Source organism: Dermacentor andersoni, chromosome 4, assembly GCF_023375885.2.
Source record: "Dermacentor andersoni chromosome 4, qqDerAnde1_hic_scaffold, whole genome shotgun sequence".
Taxonomy (NCBI): domain Eukaryota; kingdom Metazoa; phylum Arthropoda; class Arachnida; order Ixodida; family Ixodidae; genus Dermacentor; species Dermacentor andersoni.
In genome coordinates this window covers 150,263,104-150,286,400 of record NC_092817.1, presented here as the reverse complement: position 1 = coordinate 150,286,400, position 23,297 = coordinate 150,263,104, and the positions used below count along the sequence as shown (strand labels likewise).

Sequence of the window (23,297 nt, the reverse complement as noted above, 5' to 3'; positions counted from 1 at the left end):
GGACGATCGCTTTTCGAGAATCGTGATCAACCTCTTAATCGCGATCGTAGGCTGACCTCTGCGTCCTCTAACGCAGTTCTCTGAAAAGTCTAAAAACAAAGAAATGAAGGCAGCCCAATAATAATAATAATAATAATAATAATAATAATAATAATAATAATAATAATAATAACAATAAACGTTTGAAAACTTTTTTATGAGCAATAGTAAGCTGTAAAATTGAATTGGTGTCCAAATTTAACCATATTTTGCGCATCTGAATTTTTAGCCAAGGCATTATGCAGCTCTGAGATTTGCCGACGATCAGCAGGCGATGATAACTCGGTCCGGATAACCGGGCCGTGTAGCAGAGTCCATTGTTGACCGCGATCAAGAAATCCGATCCGGATCGGCTGCGATCGCGTTCAGAAGTGTAGGTTTGACACCGGTATAAGTCTCAAGAAGAAGCTTTTGTTGCTGCAATAGAGGCAGTTAAGAAATTAGAATAAGCGCACTCACACTTGCTTTCCGAACTAGTGTCACAGCCGATCATATGGCAGTTACAAACAAGTTTCTCAAGTTAAAAGTGGAGCTCGGTAACGCTACTTTCCGAACTAAAAAATTTGAAGCAAGAACAGAAGGTCGCTGAAGGTGAAATCAAACTGCCGAGCGCAAAGATTGCCATTCTGGTCAATACTCCCGCGTCGAGAAGCCCGGCTGATACCACAGCTAGTGCTGATATCCTGCGCGAAGTATCTGATCGATTGGCCATAATTTCTTCACGGTGCCATGACACTGAGCATATAATGCGACGCTCAAACCTGCTGTTCTTTAACATAGCGGACAATGAAAGAAAGGACTCGGCTGCGTCCGAGCAGAAAATTGTTCATTTATGCTTTCAAAAACTTGACATAGGCCTATCGGGCATGCACTTAGAAAGGGTGCACAGATTAGGCAAGTATGCCGATAACAAAGAGAGGCCCATCATATCGAATTTGACCTTCTATAAGGATAAAGAACGCATCTTATCAGTGGAACGAGTCTAGGTTTTCTATACGAGAATATTTCTCCCCAGTTACACGAGAAGCAAGAAGGAAGCTGATCAAATTCACGAAGGCGAGAAAATACTTCCTCAACGTTTCCATAACATGTGGAACATGTAAGGCGAGTCCGTACAACTCGATGGTAACTTACAGGGAGGAGAAATCAGATGGATCGCGAAAGAAACACGACTACAGAAGCGCAAACTCACTACTGAAAGTTTAATGGAAGTGTATCATAATATTAGGCGGGCCGCAACATTCATGTAGGGACGGATTGTCAGCGAATCTGTTCAGAGGCTGCATACATGAGCTGCGTGGACTATGAAATCATGCATCTTTTTCTTTTTTCATACGGCACCACACTACGCCGACACAAGCGCCGCCGCGGTCGCCGCAACCCCATTAATCTGCCGCAACCGCTGCTGCAGCCGCACGGGCGCCTTCGACGGGCATGACGTAACCACAGAAGCGCAGGCCATGTTCATAGGCGCCGTCACCACACTCCTTCCCCCTTATAGGATTTATTAAAGAAACAAGCGCATGAAGGCTAACTTGCTATACGAACTGCGTTATACATACATATATATATATATATATATATATATATAGACCCAAACGTTAACACATCTTACAAAACGATCGCCGTCTCTTTTCTGCATATATAGAAGACATCCTTCATGCCGCAGGCGTCACGAGTACGTGATCTTCCTGGGTGTAGGGAACTGGTCAATAAACCCACATATGCTACCTGAAGGCACCAATGTTGCCGGATTCGGGACCCTCGTTATGTTCCACATCCGCCGTCAAGGTTTGTGAGTGGTAGCGCTGGCTAACACTCCCAAGGTTAGTTCTAGTAGTAACTCGTATATACCCAAGAAAGTGGATAGGGAAACGGCGCCGCGGTAGCTCAGTATCACACGCGTAATGCGAAGACGTGGGATCGTTCCCTGCCTGCGGCAAGTTGTTTTTTTTTTGTCCACTTTCATTGCCATTAATTTATCTATTCTTTACTTGAATTACTAAGTACAAGGAATTTTCGCTATGTTTACGTTGGTTTCATTGTTTGTTGGCTTCTCATGATATGATTATTAAAAATCGGGCCCCTCGGTTAACCGCCTTTCTACACATGCTGCCGGCGTCGCTCGGTCAACACGGACAGGTACACCCGTGAGTAAAAGTATACGAAGCACAGGGTCGCCGAAAAAAATGAATTTCTTTGTAATTAACGTGCATAAACTGAAATTGACGAGTACAATGGAAAGTTCGCAATGCCAAGTTTGGATTGCTGCTTTCTATTCCAAGTTGTATTCCCAGGCAGAGGAAAAAATCGGCTTTACCGCGCTATTCCTCGTCCGTATACTTTTGCTCACGGGTGTACGTGTTAATAACGTGACCGTGGCTAGCCACGCGCACATTCGCAACGCTGAAACGCTCCCTGAAACCTAAACACTCCACCCTTTCGGATAAGCTAGAAACGCTCTGTACTCCCTCCGTGGGAGCGGCCCGCTTAGTGATTAATTATCACTACTTGCAGGACCAAATAATGTTTTCCTTCCTTCCTTCCTTCCTTCCCTCCGGCAACCGTCCTATGGCTCGGCGATCGCTGTGCAGTCTGTTGTCCACTATTTTTGACTGCACTATCCAGAGCAGCTGATACGAAGGTATACACTGCCCATACCCGTCTGAAGCGAGATAGCGTGAAGCCTCTTCAACGCGTACGTGCAGCGATAAGCGGTATACTTGTGTACGCTGGCAAATTCTGACACAGCGTCCCTCGTGCAATGGATTCCATCCTAAAAACCTGTCGTGAGCTGCTGTTGGAGTTGGGCGTGTACTTGTGGTGTACTGTGGCCAGGCTGGTGTTTGCACTATGGTTCTTCTGGAAAAAGCCTCTGCCATTGCCAGCTGCCACTGACAAGCTTCTGCTGCGTTCTGCTACATCTCTTGCGGCCGACATCAGAAATGGCAAGGTGAAGTAACCTTTCAACGTCTCGCGAAACGCGTCTATGCAAATCTAACGCTATCACTGCAGAAGGGCGGCACTTTCCGGATTCGACAATTGTTGCCTCAGCGGCAAACGCAAGTCGCTCGGACAGCTGCTTGTGTCTTTGTGGTAGGCGCTCATAAACGCAGTAAAATATAACAAAGACGTAAACGTAAAGGTTGTTGCGTCGTCAAGCTGATCATTTCGCCATTCGCGACGACCTACTCCACCGGCGCAATTACACCGCCGATGGCCGCCAGTGGTTGCTAGTAGTACCCCGCTGTCTGCGTTCTGAACTATGCGCGTCATTCCACTCTGATTCACAGTGTGCACACTATGAATATTCAAAACTCACCAGAGCATTCGACAGCGGCACTACTGCCTAGGGATGTACACCCTTGCAATTCTTTAACAATAGCACGCGAGCGTCGATGGTAAGGCGTCTCTGCGGCCTTGTAGTGGCCAGGGATGGCGGGATTGGCAACTTTACGTGCGGTCGTGCAAGGCGAACTCTAGTTCGAATGTGTAATGCTGCACTGTTCGCTTCAGGAGTGCCCCTCACCGCTGCAAGGCCTCTGACACGTCGTGTGGTCGGCGCTCGCGCGTTGTTGTTAAAAAATTGCAAGGTTGTACAGCTACGTTTAGAAGTTCATTCGCTCTTGGCTCGATTGTCAGCGCCGTAAATCTTCACCCCATCTCTCACCAGCCATTTTGCAACCTTTTTCTCGCCCTACCCGGCCGTTTTGGCACGTCGGCATCAATTTGTATCGGCCCTTTTCGCTGACATCGGCTGAAAACCGCTGGGCCATTGTGGAAGTTGACCACCTCAACGTCGAAACTACTGCCCTCCCTCAGCTACAGCGCGCGATGTTGCCTCCTTCCTGCATCGTCAATTCAGGTGCCATGGGCAACCTCAAGAACTACTCAGTGATGGCGGACGTGTCTTCCTCTCGGAAGTAGTTGAATCCATTCTCAAAGAGTGCCACCGTGCCACCGTGGTTGTTCATCGTACAACCACGGCGTACCATCCTCAAACCAATGGCCTTACGGAATGCTTCAAACGTACACTCGGCGACATGCTTGCCATGTACGTCGCCTCCGACCATTGCGAATAGGGACGTCATTCTGCCCTTCGTGAACTACGCGTTGTTGCGATTTCGGTGTGGAGGACGAAAGACCGACTTTTTCCGCAGACGAAGAAGAAAGGAAGAACTTTATACAATATTTACAGATAGTCGATAATATCATACAGGTAGCAGCAAGAGCGCATCACACCGACTGGGCGGATGGAAGCGACTCTCTGTGCTCTACAATGGGCCGGTTCTCCCTTAAATCACTTCGGCGACCCCTCGTCAGCAGGAACCAGGCGGGGCAGGGTGATGACGTCGCCCGCATCGAATTCTTGATTCGTCGCGGAGAAGTGGGAGCTCCCGTCGCCTCGTGGTTGCCACGTGGTGCTCGTAGTATGGCATAACAGCGTACAACACCGCTACTCAGAGCGCCACCGGCTTTTCCCCCTTTTTCTTACTGTATACGGAGGGCACCCGTCGCATACCATCGACACAATTCTACCATACCGGCCGGATACATCTGAATGTGCGCTCGTTTCGGCCACGGCAAGAAATGCTGAAGAGTGCCGCGATTTCGCTCGGGCCTTTACCTCCAATTAACAAGGGCGCCAGAAGAGCACTAGTGGTGACACAACCTCTATGCCCACTTTCCTTCTTGGAGCCCTTGTGTGGCTCTCGGTTCCTTCCGCTGCATCTGGTCTATCTTCAAAACTACTACCCAAGTATTAAGGGCCCTACCGTATCGACGAACGCTCATCCCTCGTCAACTACGTGATCGAACCCGTTGAACCGTCTTCGGACATGCGCCGTCGTGGACGAGACATTGTGAACGTCGAGCGCCTCAAGCCGTGCTTTGATTCACTCATAGAGAGCTGTTAGGTCGCCGCACGGCTCCGTTTTTGTACCTGGGGGTAAATGTAGCGAAGAAAAGGTACGCTATAGTGGGCCATCCTCTCCAGCACTTTCTAGTGGGTGAATCTCTCTAGCGCTTTTCCTCGGGTAACACCGCTCGTGCTGGGAGTCAGTGCCCTGATCCTACGGTCGCGCTGAAACTTCGGTGACTAATAAACGCCTTTACAGTTGATAAAAGGTTTCTAATGAGAATACAACACTCGGCAGATACACAGACAATCCCAGAGCAGTGAGAACAATTCACCACGCTGAAAATTTTCAAAAGAAGCTGCTACCCTTGTATTTTGTTGGTTACTACGCATGTGTAAACTGAGACGTAATAACTATCCTTCATATACAGATGACCATGCCCTGAGTTGAATTGTCATATATTATACTTTGGCGATTACCTTTTCGTCGCGAATTGATTATCAAGCGCCAATGGCCTCGTGTGTTAGTGCAATGATATTAGCCGTGCGCATGCAGGCGTTTTCACTCCGTAGTTTCACATCCTCTGATGTACTTTGGTTTGGTGATGAATGAATATAGTAGACGATCGCCGTGGCAAAAGAAACCCTGCACGTTCCATTGATGCCTAAATCATCGCTGTACTTGCGTTATTTTTTCCCTTTTATTTGTTATACCATCAAGACCCCAAAGGTATTACAGAAGGGAGTGGGGGTCGAAAAAAAAGGTTACCAAACAATAAAGAATAAAGAAAGGCAGCAAGTGACGTAGTTATTATCGCGTGAAGCCCGAAGTGATGGTTTCGATTATGACCGTGCGGAAATGTGCGCAGTCTTCTCTAGCAACCATTGAGCAGGGAAGGTGGTTCCATTCTTGACAGGTGCTGAGAACAAAATGCTCATGACAAGCTCTAGTGCGACACTGCGGTATTCAAAACCACGTTGTGGTGATCAACGCGATGTGAGATGTAGGTTGGGGGGGACATAAGATTATTACGAAGATGTTAATTGTGGAAGTATATTTTTTTATGAAACAGATCTAAGCGAAAGTATTTGCGACGAGCGAAAAGTGGTGGAAGTTACCGGATGTTTTTTTCAAAGTAGTTACGCTTGCCGTGCGGTTATATTTGCTTAATGTGAAGCTCGAGGAATTATTCTGAACACGTTCGAGAGACGGGGCTAGCGTTTCAGCATACGGGCCCCAAATTGATGAAGCGTATTCCATTTTACTCCTAATTATAACATGTTGTATAAAATTAACTTTAATGATGATGGAGCGGACGAGAAGTTTCGACGGATTAACTTAGCATGCGATTGGCTTTATTGATAACGCTGTCGATGGTAAAGGCCAGGGAAGTGTAGAGATTATATGAACACCTAGGCATCTGTAAGATGTAATCTGTAAGGTAGCATTCTTAAGACAATAGGTTGCAACACGAAGTTCATGGCGGGTTACAGGCGTGGTTTTGCACTTAGTGGGGTTTAGTTGCATTAAACACAAGTCGCACCAGTTACAGACAGCGTTAATGTCATTTTTCAGGATATTACTACCAGCAGTGTCAGAAATTTCACGAGGAATAACGCGATCGTAGGCAAACAGTTAAATGTTAGAAGAGATCTCATAGGGTAAGTCGCTAATGTAATTCAGAAAGTGGAGAGGGTCTAAAACTGATCTTTGAGGAACGACGGATTCAGCGGGGCTAAATGAATAAAAGTGGTTATTAGATGCAACGAACTGTGATCGATTAAAAAGAAAGTGACCTATAGCCATGCGAACACATTAGGATCAAGATTTCATTTACTAAGCTTAAAAATGAGAAGTTTGTGACGTACTTATCGAAAGCCTTTGCAAAGCCGAAGAAAAAAATTAAATTATGGGGTTTTACGTGCCAAAACCACTTTCTGATTATGAGGCACGCTGTAGTGGAGGACTCTGGGAATTTCGACTACCTGGGGTTCTTTAACGTGCACCTAAATCTAAGTACACGGGTGTTTTCGCATTTCACCCCCATCGAAATGCGGCCGCCGTGGCCGGGATTCGATCCCGCGACCTCGTGCTCAGCAGCCCAACACCATAGCCGCTGAGCAACCACGGCGTTACCCGCCGTGGTTGCCGAAGAAAACGCTGTCTACGATTGAACCTTTATCGATAATCAGATTATGATACGAACTATCTTTATGCAGGATGGTGTGCGATCAGTGAACGTCGTCGCAACCTAGTTTTAATCATCTGCAGGCGTTTTAATCTAAGTTTCTTCAATTATCCTGTTTCTTTTTATTACGTGATATTTAGAAAGTGGTGGCGCCGGGTACTTATTTTTTTTCACGTAGAATAAATATACTGAAAATGAACTAAAAAGCCAGCACCGAACAAAAGAAAGGTATCCAGAACGAAAGAGAAAGTCAGACACACAGGTAACGTATCGCATTATACAACAATTGACAACAGAAATCACATGAGACACATCGAAACCTAAATTCATCTCATATAAATATATTTACGGGGGCGAATCAGAAAGTCTTTGCCCCTCTTTATTATTGGCCAAAATAGGGGACATACAGGTGATTACAAGTGCACGTACCATTCTACGTACCTTACACTATTTTCCAGATAGTCCCCACACCGATTCAGACCATTTGTCCCAACGCAGCACTAACTTTGAGATGCCCTGGTGGTAGAATTCGTCCGGCTGACTGTGGGACCAACGTCAGACTGCTGCCATCGGCTTCATCGTTGCACGTGAATCGCTGTCCTGCCAGGAACTTCTCCAGCGCACCGAAAACGCGAAAATCATTAGGGACGAGGTCCGAACTGTATGGCGGGTGGTCCCGACTCTCCCAATGAAATGACCGGAGCTTGTTGGCGGTTCCGTTGCCACATGTCATCTCGCATTGTCGTGGAGGTTCACCGCCATCTTCGACAACTGACAGAAGCGCCGCGCCGCGGCGCTACCGGCCGATAAGGCCGAGCCGGTCCAAGAAACGTCCAGCGCTTGGAATGGATGTTTTGACTTCGCATTTACGGCTGTAATTTGGCTTTCTGATTCGCGCTCGTAGCATTATGGTTTTGTGCGAGTTACCACGGCACATGACTTGTTCACGGCTAATTAGTACATGAGCATTTTGATCTTACGCATTACGTGGTCCGGTAGGTATCGCTAGGTAAAATATAGCTGCAGGAGTGTTTGTATGTCAATACAGACTAAAGTCTTATATATGCAGTATTTAAGATCGTTTTGCATTCGTATTGTGACGGAAGTGAAAAAGAAATTCCTGCAGAATCTATCTCACGATGAATGTCAATGTTAATGCAATTAGTGTTGAACCAATGCAGTGACGCATCGTATTGACAGCGTCGGCACTCCTCATGTATAAGGCGTGCGTGCAACAGGACTCCTCGCTTTTGCTTCTTAATTAGGGTGCTTCGGTGCCACGTTCTTCGTATAGGGTGGTGAGACGTGCGGTTGCGCCACCATATTGTGTCGAAACACGCGAAGACGCGCAATGACGAACAGCGGTAATTTAGGTTGTGCGCTCACTGGCAGCGTGAATATTTCTAATTATCGCAGTATGTGCGATTGCGAGCATTGCAATATTTAAACATCACCTCAAAAACGGAGGTGGGACGTTTACAGTAACGCAATACTAGAATAAGGTTCGAGCCCAGCACATAACGAGTCGTTTTTGGCGCGCTCCCGCTTACGCAAAAAAAAAAAAAAAATATTATTTGAAAAACAAAATTTGCGCATATGTGCACAATAAAGGTTTTAGAAGTTGTCCTTCGATAGGACTGACGCAACTTTGGACCGTAAAACTTTAGCTGCGTGATGCCGTGAAAATATATAGGAGAAAACGTGGTGAATAAATACAGCAGCGTTCACAATAACTGAAGGTACTGTATTCGTCGAGATAAAAATCGTACGTGTGAAAGGTAAGAATGATAAAAAGCACGTGGCCGGAAACAGTCTTACATTGGCATAGACATAGTATGCGAGTTTCAAAAGCAAGCTCGAGGTCGCGGTTTCGATGGCGGCCGGGGTTGCCGAATTTTCCGGACGTTTAAAGATCCCCTGTAACAGGCAACATAATTCGAGTCATTGAAATGGATTACTCAGATAGGCGGATATTACTCGCATGAGAAATCGAAATACATATTCAACGAAGTAAATAAATTCACTAATTAAGTCGATAATTCATTACCTTACGGCAAATATTGCAATTTACGAATATAAGCCCGTGAGCATGCAACGGGTATCCACTTTGAATGAATTTCCAGATTGAGACCAGTTTGGGGGTGTACGCCATCAAACTCGATGTAAAAAATCACTGTTGTTCCACTCACTCCTTTGACACGGTCTCTTATACATTTAAGCACAAAGTAACTGGAACACCTATGTATTTTGCCCCCCACTTGGGGGAACATGTCGAAAGTGGTACGTCTCATCCTGGAGATCCATTTCAAGTAGATACGGCTAACAATCTCGCCGGTTTTAGACGTTTCTTTAACTGCGTGAAGAAAACGAGGACACACGAAAAAAAACACACACCACACCACGAGCGCAGACTGCTAACTGTTTATTTTTGGAAAGCAAGCAACATACATATATTTCATTCAGGAACCTGTACACGTGCCCACATTGCCACTCTCACATGTACCGATAAACATAAAAACGTAAATGTTATCTGCTGGGTAACAGTGCAGACCAAGATTGCGACAAGCGATCACCAAAATAACCATGAGTCTTTCTTACAGCATCATCAAAAGAGAGAGAGGTAACATAAAAAAGCACAGAAAGAAAAAGAGTAGGAGACCGCGAGTATGTGAAGGAAATGGATATGGCACTTAACCAGTGTAATGGCGAAGGATGAGGGCATAAAATCGTTTGAAGAAAACAAAAAGGCAATAAAAATAGAAAAACAAAACAAAAGACGACATAGCGATAAACGGGGAATATCACACCGATCAACAAATGTGGCAATGACATCATGAAAGCATGAAGGCTCAAAATATGGCTTACTGAAAACAACCATTGAAAGTGGGGGTGACGGCGACGTTTTGCATTCACAAACTTGGCTACGGAAAGAGTGAAACTTGGTGAAAAGACTAACGTTCGGCCGCATTCACAGCATTCCTTGCTTAGTAATTCAGGGGACCAAATGCAATGCATGCTCACTGACATGGAGAGGCAAAGCAGAAGGGTGGGTCTAAAAATTTATCTGCCGAAACCTAAAGTAATGATTAACAGTCTCTGAAGAGAACAGCAGTTTACTATAGGTAGCGAGGCAGTGGAAGTGGTTACGGAATACATCTACTTAGGGCAGGTAGTGACGGCGGATCTGGATCATGAGACGGAAATAATCAGAAGAATAAGAATGGGCTGGGGTGCGTTTGGCAGGCATTCTCAGATCATGAACAGCAGGTTGCCATTATCCCTCAAGAGAAAAGTATCTAATAGCTGTGTCTTACCAGTACTCACCTACGGGGCAGAAACCTGGAGGCTTACGAAAAGGGTTCTACTCAAATTGAGGACGGCGCAACGAGCTATGGAAAGAAGAATGATAGGTGTAACGTTAAGGGATAAGAAAAGAGCAGATTGGGTGAGGGAACAAACGCGAGTTAATGACATCTTAGTTGAAATCAAGAAAAAGAAATGGGCATGGGCAGGACATGTAATGAGGAGGGAAAGTAACCGTTGGTCATAAAGGGTTACGGACTGGATCCCAAGGGAAGGGAAGCGTAGCAGGGGGCGGCAGAAAGTTAGGTGGGCGGATGAGATTAAGAAGTTTGCAGGGACGACATGGCCACAATTAGTACATGACCGGGGTTGTTGGAGAAGTATGGGAGGGGGCTTTGCCCTGCAGTGGGCGTAACCAGGCTGATGATGATGATGATGATGATGAGCTTGATGGAGGGGCAGGGGGTTTCACATTCGACACGTGACCCCACCCTCCCCCAGCTCGAAATTTTTTATTTAATATGCGGCCTGCCTGCCCTTCCGTCTCCGCGTACTCCTCGCCCACGCTCAAGTGCATGCGCCACCCCTGCAAAAAGTTTGACTTGGTCACTGCACTTTTTCACACAATATCCACCACAGGGTCATAGTGCAATTTATTGTTCCGATTAAACAGCTTAGCTATACTATGACCTGTCGATGCTGCGGTTATTCGACAGGGATAAATTCTACTTAAACGGAACAATGGAGGCACTCCCGAAGTGGTAGTGGGGATATGTAGGGATAACCACGATATGGCATTTCTGGAATTTCCAGGACACTTGTCAGAAACATTTGTGCTTTTTGAAAAGTGTCGCGCCCAATTGGAAGCCGTGACTTGACAATTTACAAGCCACCAACGCGTCGTCTGTTTCTTCCTTTTGTTTGTCTCAATTAGACGCAAGGTATCTCCTTAACTATTTGTGCTAGTCTGTGAGGAGACCACTTAAAGCAACACTTTTCTGCTTGCAAAATAGTCATGCAGGGCAGGCAACCTAAGAATTTGCAAGTGGTCCCTTATGGGATGTGCACTCTCATTTAATGAGCATGCTGGAGTCCGCTATCTTACCTCTGAAAGGGAACACCTGTGGCAAAGCGTCTGGCCTCAGCTTTGTCCACCCGTCTGCTCTGGTTTGCTCAAAGCTACTTTTTTTCAAACTGAGCCTGCAAGTCGAATGAAAAGTATTGTATTAGATTCTATCCGTGGCAAATAAATATTTCCCGAAACTCGACGAGTCATCCGGCTTTATAATAAATGACTTATGAGAGTACGGCCATGAAAGGGCCTGTGGCTATACCAATCACAAATGAACTCTAGTGACTAAATAATGTCGGGTAAAACAAAACAAACAAAAATACCGTGGTCTAGGTGGTCATTTTAATCGGATGTGTTGGCTTACTTACTGTACAGACGAAAAGGGATTATTATATCTATCAGAAGTAATAAGTACCGGAGTACACTAAGAGGTGAGTCTAAAACTAGTGAGCCGTACGCGCATGCTTCTAACGTTTCCCGCATGGACATAATTTAATTGCAAGTTGAACTAAAGCAAACAAGGCCGCCCGCGCAGTAGGATTTATACAAACTGTAATGGCTGTTAAGATGTACCCCATTTATTATTTTTATTTGTTACGCATAGTACAGGCCCTAAACGGGCCCAGAGAATCCAGAGAAGTCTTCGTTTTGGCTGTTTAGGAAACGGAAACGTTCTGCAACCATTCCTGGAATGATTCGTGCACAAGGGCACGCAACATCGAGCCATCTTTTTCGGGGCGCGGCGACCGACCCAATGTGCGAGCTTGCTTTGGCTAAAGTCCCTATATCGGCTGTGTGTTAGTGCAGTTGTTTGCAACAGTTACTCGCGCGTGGTACAATTTAGAACTGTGCCTGTACACTCGCGTGCAAGTAATGAAAACTTATTTTCGTACTTGGTAAACAGTGCCCATAGCTCTTCCCTGTCCTTGCTCGCCATCTTCAGTTCCTCCCCTTGCCATCTTCTCCCTATCCCTTTTATTTCTGCCGGCCGCAGCTTGTGTGCGCAAAACCTCAGATAGCAACTGCCGCGACTGGCAGTGTCTTTTCCTTTCGTTTTGTACTGTAATAAAACTACTCGCGAATCTCCTGTATGTTGCTGTTTAAATACTCAACAATAGCTCAACTAAGCGAATTTAAGTAGGATGTCGCACTGCGCGGTAACGCGTCGTTCGCGCTCAGGAACGGACCCACGATCACAAAGGCAAATTTGCCGTTCATAGGCGAATCTGGTTAGCGCTATTCAGACTGATGCTGGGCTTTTCGAAACGTGCATTGCGCCCGCAGTTGTGCTATCTTCGCAGTTAATATGCGTAAACCATTGTCTTGAGGCGAATAATGAAGCATTGCAATAGCAGGCAGCAAGACACGTCCAGAAAGGCACGCTGACTTCCAGCAAACAACGACAGATATACAGAAGTCACCTCCGCTGAAGATCTGCAGCCGACACAACTAGACAAGCAAGAAAACAAGCGTGCTAGCGCCGTCTTACTCAGTAGATGGACTGGCCCAGGAAGAACATGGCGGACGCAACTAGCTCCCAGCCGGAAGTGAGCGCTGTCCAAATAAGCGCCGGCGGGGCCGCAAACGTTTTCGGTATTTAGCTTTTAAAGCTCATAAAGAAACTTCAGCTTTGGCATGCGCGGGAGCGAAGGCACGGTCACTTCAATGGCGGACGTCCTTGAAATCGATGGCACTGCACCCAACAATGAATGTCGCCACCCTGGGCGGAGCGGTGCGGGAGGAGGACATCGAGGCACGCTATCCCAATGGACGCGTTGCGCCATCTAGCGGTGCCACAACAGTCCGTGCGGGGTGCGTGTGTGAATCGCAGTTTCCTACAATAAATACTAGAGGTAACTCTGGCACTAGAATTCCCTCTATGTAGAGTTAGGGCACTCGAATTCACCACCTTGGCTGAGAGTCGAACCCTCGACCTTTGGAACTAAGATGGATAACTAAGCGAAGTGCACTAAGCAAATTAAGGGGAGGAGTAAGCTGATATCCCCGCAGGGGCGTCTGCGTCAGCAGGCGTTTGGTATGTTGCGACACCGCGTACCCGAGCACACAAGGGTTGGACCCTCCCGCGTGTAGCCGTGCGCGGCTTAGCCGTGTCCGGGTAAAGGGGGATCCTGGGGGTTGAGCCCATGCCGGGTGTTCGGACCTTTAAGGCCCCCCGGCGGAGGCAACACACCTCTTTGGCCTTTGCTTCACGTAGACGGCACCCCCGGACTGACCCACCCGGGGGAAATCGGCAGTCGCCTCTTCCTGTCTCTCTCTACTCAAATCTTCGTCTTTCTCTCTCACTTTTGACCTTTCCTGTCTCCTATTTGCTTCATTTCATTTCCAAGTTTCCGGGCGGCTAGGGTTAACCATGTGGGCGTGGCCTTCCTTGGTCATGGTTATATGGTTATAGCAGTTATGTATGGCTAGTGGTTTTTAAAACACTCCCGTGTTGGGCTCCATGGTGGGCGGCCAGCTTAGCTGCCGAACTTATATGTAATTTCATGGACAGAATCCCCTCTTCAACAAAACCTGATCAGAGGCCGAAAAGGCACCGGACCGAGGTAATGAACTTCAATAAACCTAGTGATAGCTTCACAAAATTTTTTGTCATCACGTCTGAAACTGAACAAAAAATTCAAGACATGTCACCCTTCCTCATCGCCAAAGCACTTAACGAGTGTATTGGTGAGACCTACAAAGCCAAGAAAATGAATTCTGGAGACCTCTTGCTCGAAGTTATGACGGCTGAGCATAGCAGGCAGATTAAGAAACTTGAGAAGATCGGTGAGAACAGTGTGTCTGTCTCACCACATCGGACACTGAACTACGCGAAGGGTGTGATTTCAGATACAGAACTCCTTAAGTGCACAGACGAGGAAATCGAAGAAGCCTTGAGAGATCAGGGTGTTATATGTGCAAGACGAATTAAATTAAAAAAAATAACATTGAAACTCCGACCAAACACATTGTGCTGACCTTCAACTCCTTAACGCTTCCAAGTGCCGTTAAGGCCTCCTACCTGTACCTTAGAGTAAGACCATATTTGCCCAATCCCCGCCGGTGCTTTCGGTGTCAGAAATATGGGCACGGATCCCAGTCATGTCGCGGAAGAGCAACCTGTGCTAAATGCAGTCAACCAGACCATGGTGATGAAACGTGCACAAACGAGCTGTGCTGCGCAAATTGCGCGAGTCAGCACGCGGCATTTTCCAGATCTTGTCCTCAGTGGAAAAAAGAAAAAGAAGTGATTGCGTTGAAGGTACGGGAGAACATATCATACATTGAAGCCAAAAAGAGAGTCGCGTTTGCCGATAGAGGTACTTACGCACAGGCTGTGCGCAGAGGGCGTGCGCCGCCGATGGTGTCAATTGGAACCCAGGTGGAGCTGCTGGACAAGGTTTCAGCTCTCCGGCCCTCCTCACCCATTGAAATAACAGACGCTCGTCGAAACCCTCTCCCAAGAGGCCCAGAGGCTTCTGCTGAGCCTGACGGCAGTCAGCACGCAGTAGAGGCCACGAAGGTCTCAACGCCGGTGCTGAAGGACCGCTTTCTTTCCAAGAAGACGGCACCTTCACCAAGCACCATCAACGATGAATGCCCAAAGGGCGATGATATGATGGAAGTGTGTCCGCCGGACACGAATCAAACAAAAGAGCCTATATCTGGTAGGCAAACCAAAAAGTCGGGTATTCCCCCTGGAAAACACAAAGGCGGTAGACTTCCGGTCATTCCCCCTGCCAAGGAGAAGTGACCTACAAAGCATTTTAGCAAGTTTCTTGCTCATTCACATACGTCATCTTTGTGACCTCTTACATAGAATCTCTCGTGAAGTACTTGATAATCCACATCATCAAATATGGCTACTATTGTGCAGTGGTACTGCCGTGGTTTAAGAACCAATATTGATGACATTTACGATGTTTTCGAGGATGCTGAGGCTTCTGTTATGTGTTTGCAAGAAACTCATTTGAAAGGTTGCCATAAACAACTTCTGCGTCGATATAGCATATTTCGCAAAGATAGGGAACAGGCGTCAGTCGCATCTGGAGGAGTCGCTATAGTGGTCGCTCAAGGAGTCCCAGTACGCGAAGTGAAGCTTAACACCAACTTAGAAGCTGTTGCAGTAAAGGTTCAGATAGGGAAAACAATAACAGTATGCTCCCTGTACTTACTACCGGGTAAGAATATCGCAATAAAAGAATTAGAAAATCTCATGAAAGAACTTCCAGTACCTTTCCTTTTATTGGGTGATTTTAATGCTCATAATAACATCTGGGGCAGTAACCACACTGACGCAAGGGGGAAAATGGTAGAAGAATTTTTAGACAACTGCAATTTGTACCTTTTTAATGATGGAAAGCCAACATATTTTATTGCTAAATCACAATCTACTTCAAGCATTGACCTCTCCTGTGGCACGCCATCACTTGCTGGGTTTTTTACTTGGGGCGTGAGGGAAAACCCACGTGGCAGCGACCACTACCCTATAATACTCAAGCCGATCGACGCGCCTCCCACAATGCCAGCACGAAGACAGAGATGGAAGCTGGGTAAAGCAGACTGGTCAGTTTTTTTGGAAAGCTCCGAAATAAGGATTGATGATGTCATCGCGCTCAATATTGACGACTTATGTGATGCGATAACGAAACAAATTTTAGATGCAGCTGAAAACTCCATACCACTTTCACAAGGGAAACTTCCACGTAGACCAAAACCGTGGTGAAATGATGCATGTGATAAAGCTCGCAGGAAACAAAACTGTGCATGGTCTCGACTAAACAGGTACCCAACTTTAGAAAATTTATTGTTTTTTAAACAAAAGCGCAGTGAGGCTAGAAGAGAAAGACGGATAGCAAAAAGAACATCATGGGTGAAATATGTGAGCTCGATAAACAGTCAAACAACAAGTAAATTATTATGGGAGAAAATGAGAAAAATAGACGGTGTTCATACAGAATACACACTCCCTATATTTGACGACGAAACGGATCTTAAAGGGCAAGCAAGTATACCTGGCGAGCACTTTGCTGTAATTTCGAGTGACGCTCATTACACTCCCGAGTTTCTTAATATAAAGGCCACGGCAGAAAAGAAAGATCTCCGGATATCACTGAATAGTACTGAGCCATATAACTGTCCTTTTACAAAAACTGAACTCTTCGATGCGATATATTTAGGGAAGAGCCATTCAGCAGGCCCGGACAACATACACTACGAAATGCTGCGACACCTACACATGAACACGTACGACACAATCCTTCACCTCTTCAACAGGTTGTGGGCGGAAGGCTATTTTCCAAAAGCATGGAAGAAGGCGATAGTTCTACCACTTCTAAAACCTGGAAAGGCACGCTCTGATCCTAACAGTTATCGCCCCATTGCCTTAACCAGTTGTTTAGGAAAAACAGTCGAAAGAATGGTTAACAAACGGCTTGTACACCTTTTGGAAAGTAACGGGTTACTTGATCAGTACCAGTGTGGCTTTAGAGCCAATCGCAGCACAATCGACCAATTAGTCCGGTTAAAAACAAAAATCCGTGAATCTTTCGTCCAAAGGCAGCATTGCGTCTCCGTTTTCTTTGACTTATCAAAAGCGTATGATACGACGTGGAGACATGGCATTTTAATGAACTTGCACAGATACGGAATAAAAGGGCACATGCTTCGTATAATCAAAAGCTATATGGAGGACCGAACTTTTCAGGTGATGTTTGGACCAACTTTCTCCAACTGTTTTATACAGAAGAATGGAGTGCCGCAAGGTGGAGTATTGAGCGTTACACTATCTTTAGTGAAGCTCAATTCGATAACTACAGTTATTCCTTCTTCCTTAATGTATTCTTTATATGTCGATGACATTCAACTTTGTTTCTCCTCTTGTAATATGTCTACTTGCGAACGCCAACTCCAGTTGGGTGTAAACTCTATAGTGCGATGGGCAAACGAAAATGGTTTTAAATTTTGCGCAGAAAAAGCAATATGCGTACCTTTCAGCCAATACCGAAGGCTCACACCGGACCCAACATTACATATTAAAGGACAGCAAATCACCGTAAAGAACGAACACAAATTTCTTGGTATGATCTTTGACAAGAAACTCAACTTCAAAGCGCACATCGCTTATGCAAAACAGAAATCTCTGAAATCCATAAATTTAATAAAGCTCCTATCCCACCGATCATGGGGTTCAGATAGAATATGTCTGCTTCGCATATACAATGCAGTTGTCCGGTCACAATTAGACTACGGATGTTTTGTGTACGGCTCAGCTCGAACGTCAGCATTACAGGTTCTTGATCCGGTGCATCACCTCGGACTACGTCTGTGTTCCGGCGCGTTTCGTACGTCTCCCGTACAAGCTTGTATGCAGAAACCAACCAGCTGTCTTTGGAACACAGAAGACTATTTCTTGGAAACATGTACATAATGAGAATACTGTCCTGTTCAACGCATCCTTGTAGACTACTATTTACAAGGCCGCGCTTTGAAGTACATTTTAGCAACAAACCGGCAATCATTCCTTCCTTTTTCATCAGGTACCAAAAGCTGAATGCGGACCTATGTTTCGACGTAAGAAATAAATTCTTGCAAGATGACCCTTCTTTTGCTCCTTGGGAGATGAAACATGCGCAATGCGACTTTAGGTTAACAAAAAACAGAAAGCAATTTTCACCAAGAGAGGCGTTACTAAGCGAATATTTAGAAATAGAATTAGAATATAATTTTTGCGTGAAATACTTTACAGATGGATCAAAAAGCAATGGCAATGTAGGCGCTGCAGTGACATCAAATCAATTTGAAAAACAAATGAGACTTCCAAGTCAGGCTACTACTGTCTTTACTGCAGAACTTCATGCCATTTCGTTAGCTCTTGGAAGACATCCTGAAAAGAGGAAATAACCAATCTGTTATATTTAGCGACTCCTTGAGCTCTCTTCAAGCTCTCGCATCTAGGTTACCATCTAGAAATAATCTACTGAAGAAAATAAAAAAACAATACACAACATGTCACAAGAGAGCGTTAAATGTCACTTTCTGCTGGATTCCTAGTCATGTAGGAATTCCCGGTAATGAAAGAGCAGATTTTATGGCAGTCCGTACCAAAGATTTGGAGCTACATGATGTTGGCCTAGCTTGGCAAGATTATAAAGCCACTTTAAAAATAGCAGTTAAAAAACACTGGCAGAAAGTGTGGGATCAAGAAAAAGTTAACAAGCTTCATTGCATAAAACCTATTCTACGAGAATGGCAGAGTTGTCGCCACAGACAAAGATTTTATGAGGTTATATTATGTCGCTTAAGAATTGGTCACACAAGGCTAACACATAGTTACTTAATTAATAACAAACCACAACCAACATGCCAACACGGCGGTGAAATTTTAACCGTGCTACGTATTTCAATAACATGTCCTGGCTTTAAAAAATGGAGGGAAAGATATTTTAAGATTTTTTACGACAAAAGAATCCCTATCCATCATATGTTCTTATTGAGCGATGAACCACTGGTCCCATATGAAGATACTTTTAACTTTTTAAGAGCCACAGGAATTCTACAAGAACTGTAGCACATTTCATGTCTTATATTTTTAGTTGGCCATTTACACCATTTTACAGCATTTAAACAAATAAGCTAATACGAAAAACATGTTCTTGGCGCATTATAGTCTGCACAGCTGTTGCGCCATAAAAATCCCAAATCATCATCATCATCATAAGCTGATTAAGAGGGATGACTAAGCGAAGCAGACTAAGCGAATTAAGGGGGATGTGTACGTCACGATTGTGTCGTACACATCGGCACTTAGGCTTTACCCTTTAAGTCGTCTTAGGGATAGCACAAGAGAACCTGTGAATTTTCGTTTATTTTTCATCATTTTAGTGAAGGGATGTTCCACATCCGCCACCAAGGTTTGTGAGTGGTGGCGCTGGCTAACATTCACAGGGTTCTACTAGGAAACATAAATACCCAAGAAAGTGTATGGGGAAACGGCGTCAGCGGTAGCTTAATTGGTAGAGCATCGCATGCGAAATGTGAAGGTTGCGGAATCATTCCCCACCTGCGGCAAGTTGTTTTTTCATCCATTTTCATTTCCATTAATTTATCGTTTCGTTATTTCATCAATTAAGCACAAGTAATTTCCCCTATGTTGTCTTCGGTGCGAGTGTTTGTTGGCTTCTGATGATATGACTAATAAAAATCAGGGCTCTCGGTCAATCTTCTTTTTTCTCGTTTATAGATATAAGTATGTATCTTGAAGTGATTACATCGTATACTTTCCCTGTCATTGCTTTTGTACTTGTACTCCCCCGACTCCCGAATTCGTTGTTACATTTAACCCAACCATTTTTATTGTCGGAGTTATATGTGTAGAGAATTAGGGATGGGAAAGGGATCTGATGCATTATCCCGCATTCATGCCTTTGAAGGAGCTTCGTGGACCAGACAAATTTATTTTTGGTATGGTCGTCTGAATAAACAACGAAAACAAACGAACAAACAAACACACTGTGGGAGCTATTGCCTCACACGCCGCTTCCTTATTCTCGCAGGTCAAAAGCGTCGACCTCGTCTCGGCCTACGTCAGGCGCATCCGGGACGTGCAGCCCGTCATCAACGCTGTCGTCGAGGAGCGGTTTGAGGAAGCGCTCGACGACGCCAAGGAGGTCGATAGGCTGGTGGCATCGGGAAAGATGAGCGCCAGCCAAATGAGCACAGAAAAGCCGTTGCTGGGGCTGCCGTTCACTGCCAAGAACAGCATTGCCATCAAAGGTTATTTATGGGTTGTTTGGCACGCTATTCCGGCAACATTCAGCCATAAAGCGCCCTTATAAAGAGTTCGGGGGTTACCATCAATCTTTTCTTCATTCGAGGCTAGACATGCTAGGAAAAACAAATCAAAGCTGGGTGGCATTGCTACGTTGTTGAAAGGCCTTGCTATCACCCATGCCAAGCCCTTCGAAAGCCCACTGGCTCCCCTTTCCACTTCGTGTATATTCCCAGGACATGCAGTGGACCACGCGTAATGATACACACTAGCATTGCAAGGCACATCCCCGGGACATTTGGAGACAGACATTGGAAAGTTTCACAGCAAGGAAATAAAATAAGCAAGAAAATGCTCATTGGGGAATAGAACAACACTGACGCTGGTCAGCATTGGTCATCTTCTCAGCTGTATTTCACTTCCAAAGAGGGCCTGCGATGTAACATTGTACTTGTACAGTGCCAAGGAGTTCACGACATGAAATCATTTATTTCAGCATGTCATAGCTATAGTGTCACCTAAACTGAAAAAGTTCGTCTAGCCTGTTCTTTATCACGACCAGAAACTGCGTGTAAAAAGTGGGATTTCACATATAAAACACACTAAGGACGTGTGTACTTTATTACGTACTTTGTTTTATACACTGTTCTTGCCTACCTAGCTTGACAAGACATGCGAGCACGGCACAGAAACCTGTGCTCTATGTACAGAAGCAGAAATTTCAACTGTCAGTGTTTTAGCTGAAAACGTGAAACATTTATTGCAAAGCGTATAAAAATAGAATATTTTTGATACATTCTATGCCGAACATCAAACTAAGACTACAAGTCGTGGCATGTGAACACAATCGGTGACATGTTTGGCACAGCTCATGGTGACGGAGAGGACTAGCGGAGCTTGGAAACAAGCACTTGTAGGGTCATTTGAAGAACACTTGCAGAAATTAAGCAAACTATGAGTTAAAATCAAGCTGTAGAGTCCGAATCCAACTTATACTTCAAGCGCTGTACCAAGCACCGGAAACGTGCGTGCTGTATGCAGGATAAAAGTAAAAGCAGCCAATGTCGCTGAAACCAGGTGCTAGGTTCTTGGCTGATTTATTGGCAGTATTGCAATATACTTTAGAAGTGTGTCGCTTAATTTATACAAAAAAGTAGCTAAATTTCCGCAAAATTTTGCTGAAATGTAGCTGAAATTGTCGCTAAAACTTCTGAGTAAATATTACTTCAAATTAGACGTTTCCGAAACATAAACATTTCAAAGGGAGCTTTAGAATCTATTCGTTACGCTAAATTTCAATCTATAGACAACAGCACTTAGTTATCTTTCGTTTGGTTGCTCAGTGTTTCTGTTTTCTGCCTTTCCTTTTTCTTTCCTTCCTTTCTTTATTCTTTTATTTGTATATTTATTGCATTTCAGTAACTTTTTTTCTTCCACAAGCTCCAATTTCTGCCGCTTTTATAATCTTTTTCAGAGAGATGATGGCTCACTGAACTCCAGTGGAAGAAGATAATCTCCCACACGTCGTCGTCCAGGCCCCTTCCACGAAAAAACACACGGCCGGCTAAAATGGCCATGTCACCGGCCGTTTCAATAGCACTCCTTTCTTTTCAATTCTGCACCCTCGCCGTTAGCACGCCTTTGATCGTTGCCTCACCCACTCAACTTTAACCCCCCTTTAGAAGAAGCGTACCCTTAAACTGTGCGGAAGAAAGCATATCTTGCCTTGAAAAAAACCAAGTCAATTTGTCGAAACGTTGGCGCCCGCTTTACTGTCCCGCCTTACTTGCGTTCTCCCTTAATACGCGCTAGTATGTCGTAAATCATTTACACACACGTCTCACGGCGCTAGTATGTCGTAAATCATTTACGCACACGTCTCACGTTTGTCAAGGCTTCGTGTGAGTGAGGAATAAACAGTGAATTTACCAGCAGTTTGTAGCGGCCTTTTACTTTACTATTCTGCTTTTACATAATGGACAAGGATGGCTGAAATTTGGCGTTTGCCCGGATATTGTAATGTTCCAAGTGCTGCACGATTCAAAAGAACACAAGCCCCATGATTTTTCTAGCACACAAAGGCACTTACTTGGTGCACATTATCGATCATAATTTTTTCCAGCGAAGCTGTTTATGGCTAGACAGTGACAGTGAAAAGAACTTTATTAGAGTGCCCTGAGAAACTCGATTGCGGGTAACCGAAGTAACCGGTAGCCCCGCCCACGACGGGACAGGGAGGTGGTGACTCTCCGCGACGTCGTGGGCCCTCTGGACGGCCTGTAGTTGGTTTGTGAAATCCGAGCTCTTCAGCAAGGCGTCCCACTTGGACTTGTTATGAAAGTCGGAGCCCGCGTTGTACGGGCATAGCCAGAGCATGTGGTCTAAAGAGCAGCACGCATGACCGCATTTGGAGCACGATTGGGGGAAGTTCGGGTCTATCCAACTAAGCGCTCTCGGGGTGAGGTAGGATCTCGTCTGTAAAAGCCTGAAAGTAACAGCCTGAGCCCTGTTCAGTTTCGGGTTGGGGGGAGGGAATTTCCTCCTGCTGGGGGGGTGTCTGTAATGTGACGTAATTTCGTGAAAGGTCGTAAGATTATCTTTGAAAGCACAATCCTGCGGGAGAGCCGGGCCACTAGCTCGGGCGCGGTTCGTGAAATCACGCGCCAGGCAGTTGGCCCGCTCGTTAGGGTTTCACCGCGCTTGGTTAATTACATGGTTCCGCGCATTTTTCGTGTCCGTCGAAAACTCTGTGAGCAAAAAAACATCAGCAGTAGCAATGGCTCGTGCCACTTCTTCCCCGCTCGTCATCGTGGTCGTCTTCCAGAGCTCACTGCAATGCCGGTCATCGGGCTAGCGTTCCCATACTGCCCCTCCCTCTGCGAAGGCGCTGACGGCACTCATCCAGTGCACCAGTCGGTGCGGTGATTCTTTGCCTCTATATATCGCGAATTGAAAAAAAAAAACGAACGTATATAACGAATGTACAACACGAATGAAGGCGGACACTCAAAAATAAATGTGGGTGTGTACCTTTCGTCCCGATGACCACCGATGAAAATAATGAAG

General features: G+C 45.4%; 1 protein-coding gene across 1 annotated transcript in view; it reads left to right on the top strand.

The window, feature by feature from the left end:
• Nucleotides 1-2,740: 2,740 nt before the first annotated feature.
• The window catches only part of LOC126537920 (fatty-acid amide hydrolase 2-like), a 39,722-nt gene continuing 19,165 nt past the window's right edge, over nt 2,741-23,297 (top strand). Inside the window, exons 1-2 of the mRNA XM_050185040.2 lie at nt 2,741-2,992; nt 20,017-20,236. Of these exons, the coding sequence (XP_050040997.1) occupies nt 2,804-2,992; nt 20,017-20,236 (409 nt within the window). The 5' untranslated portion in view covers nt 2,741-2,803. The remainder of the gene's footprint in view (nt 2,993-20,016; nt 20,237-23,297) is intronic.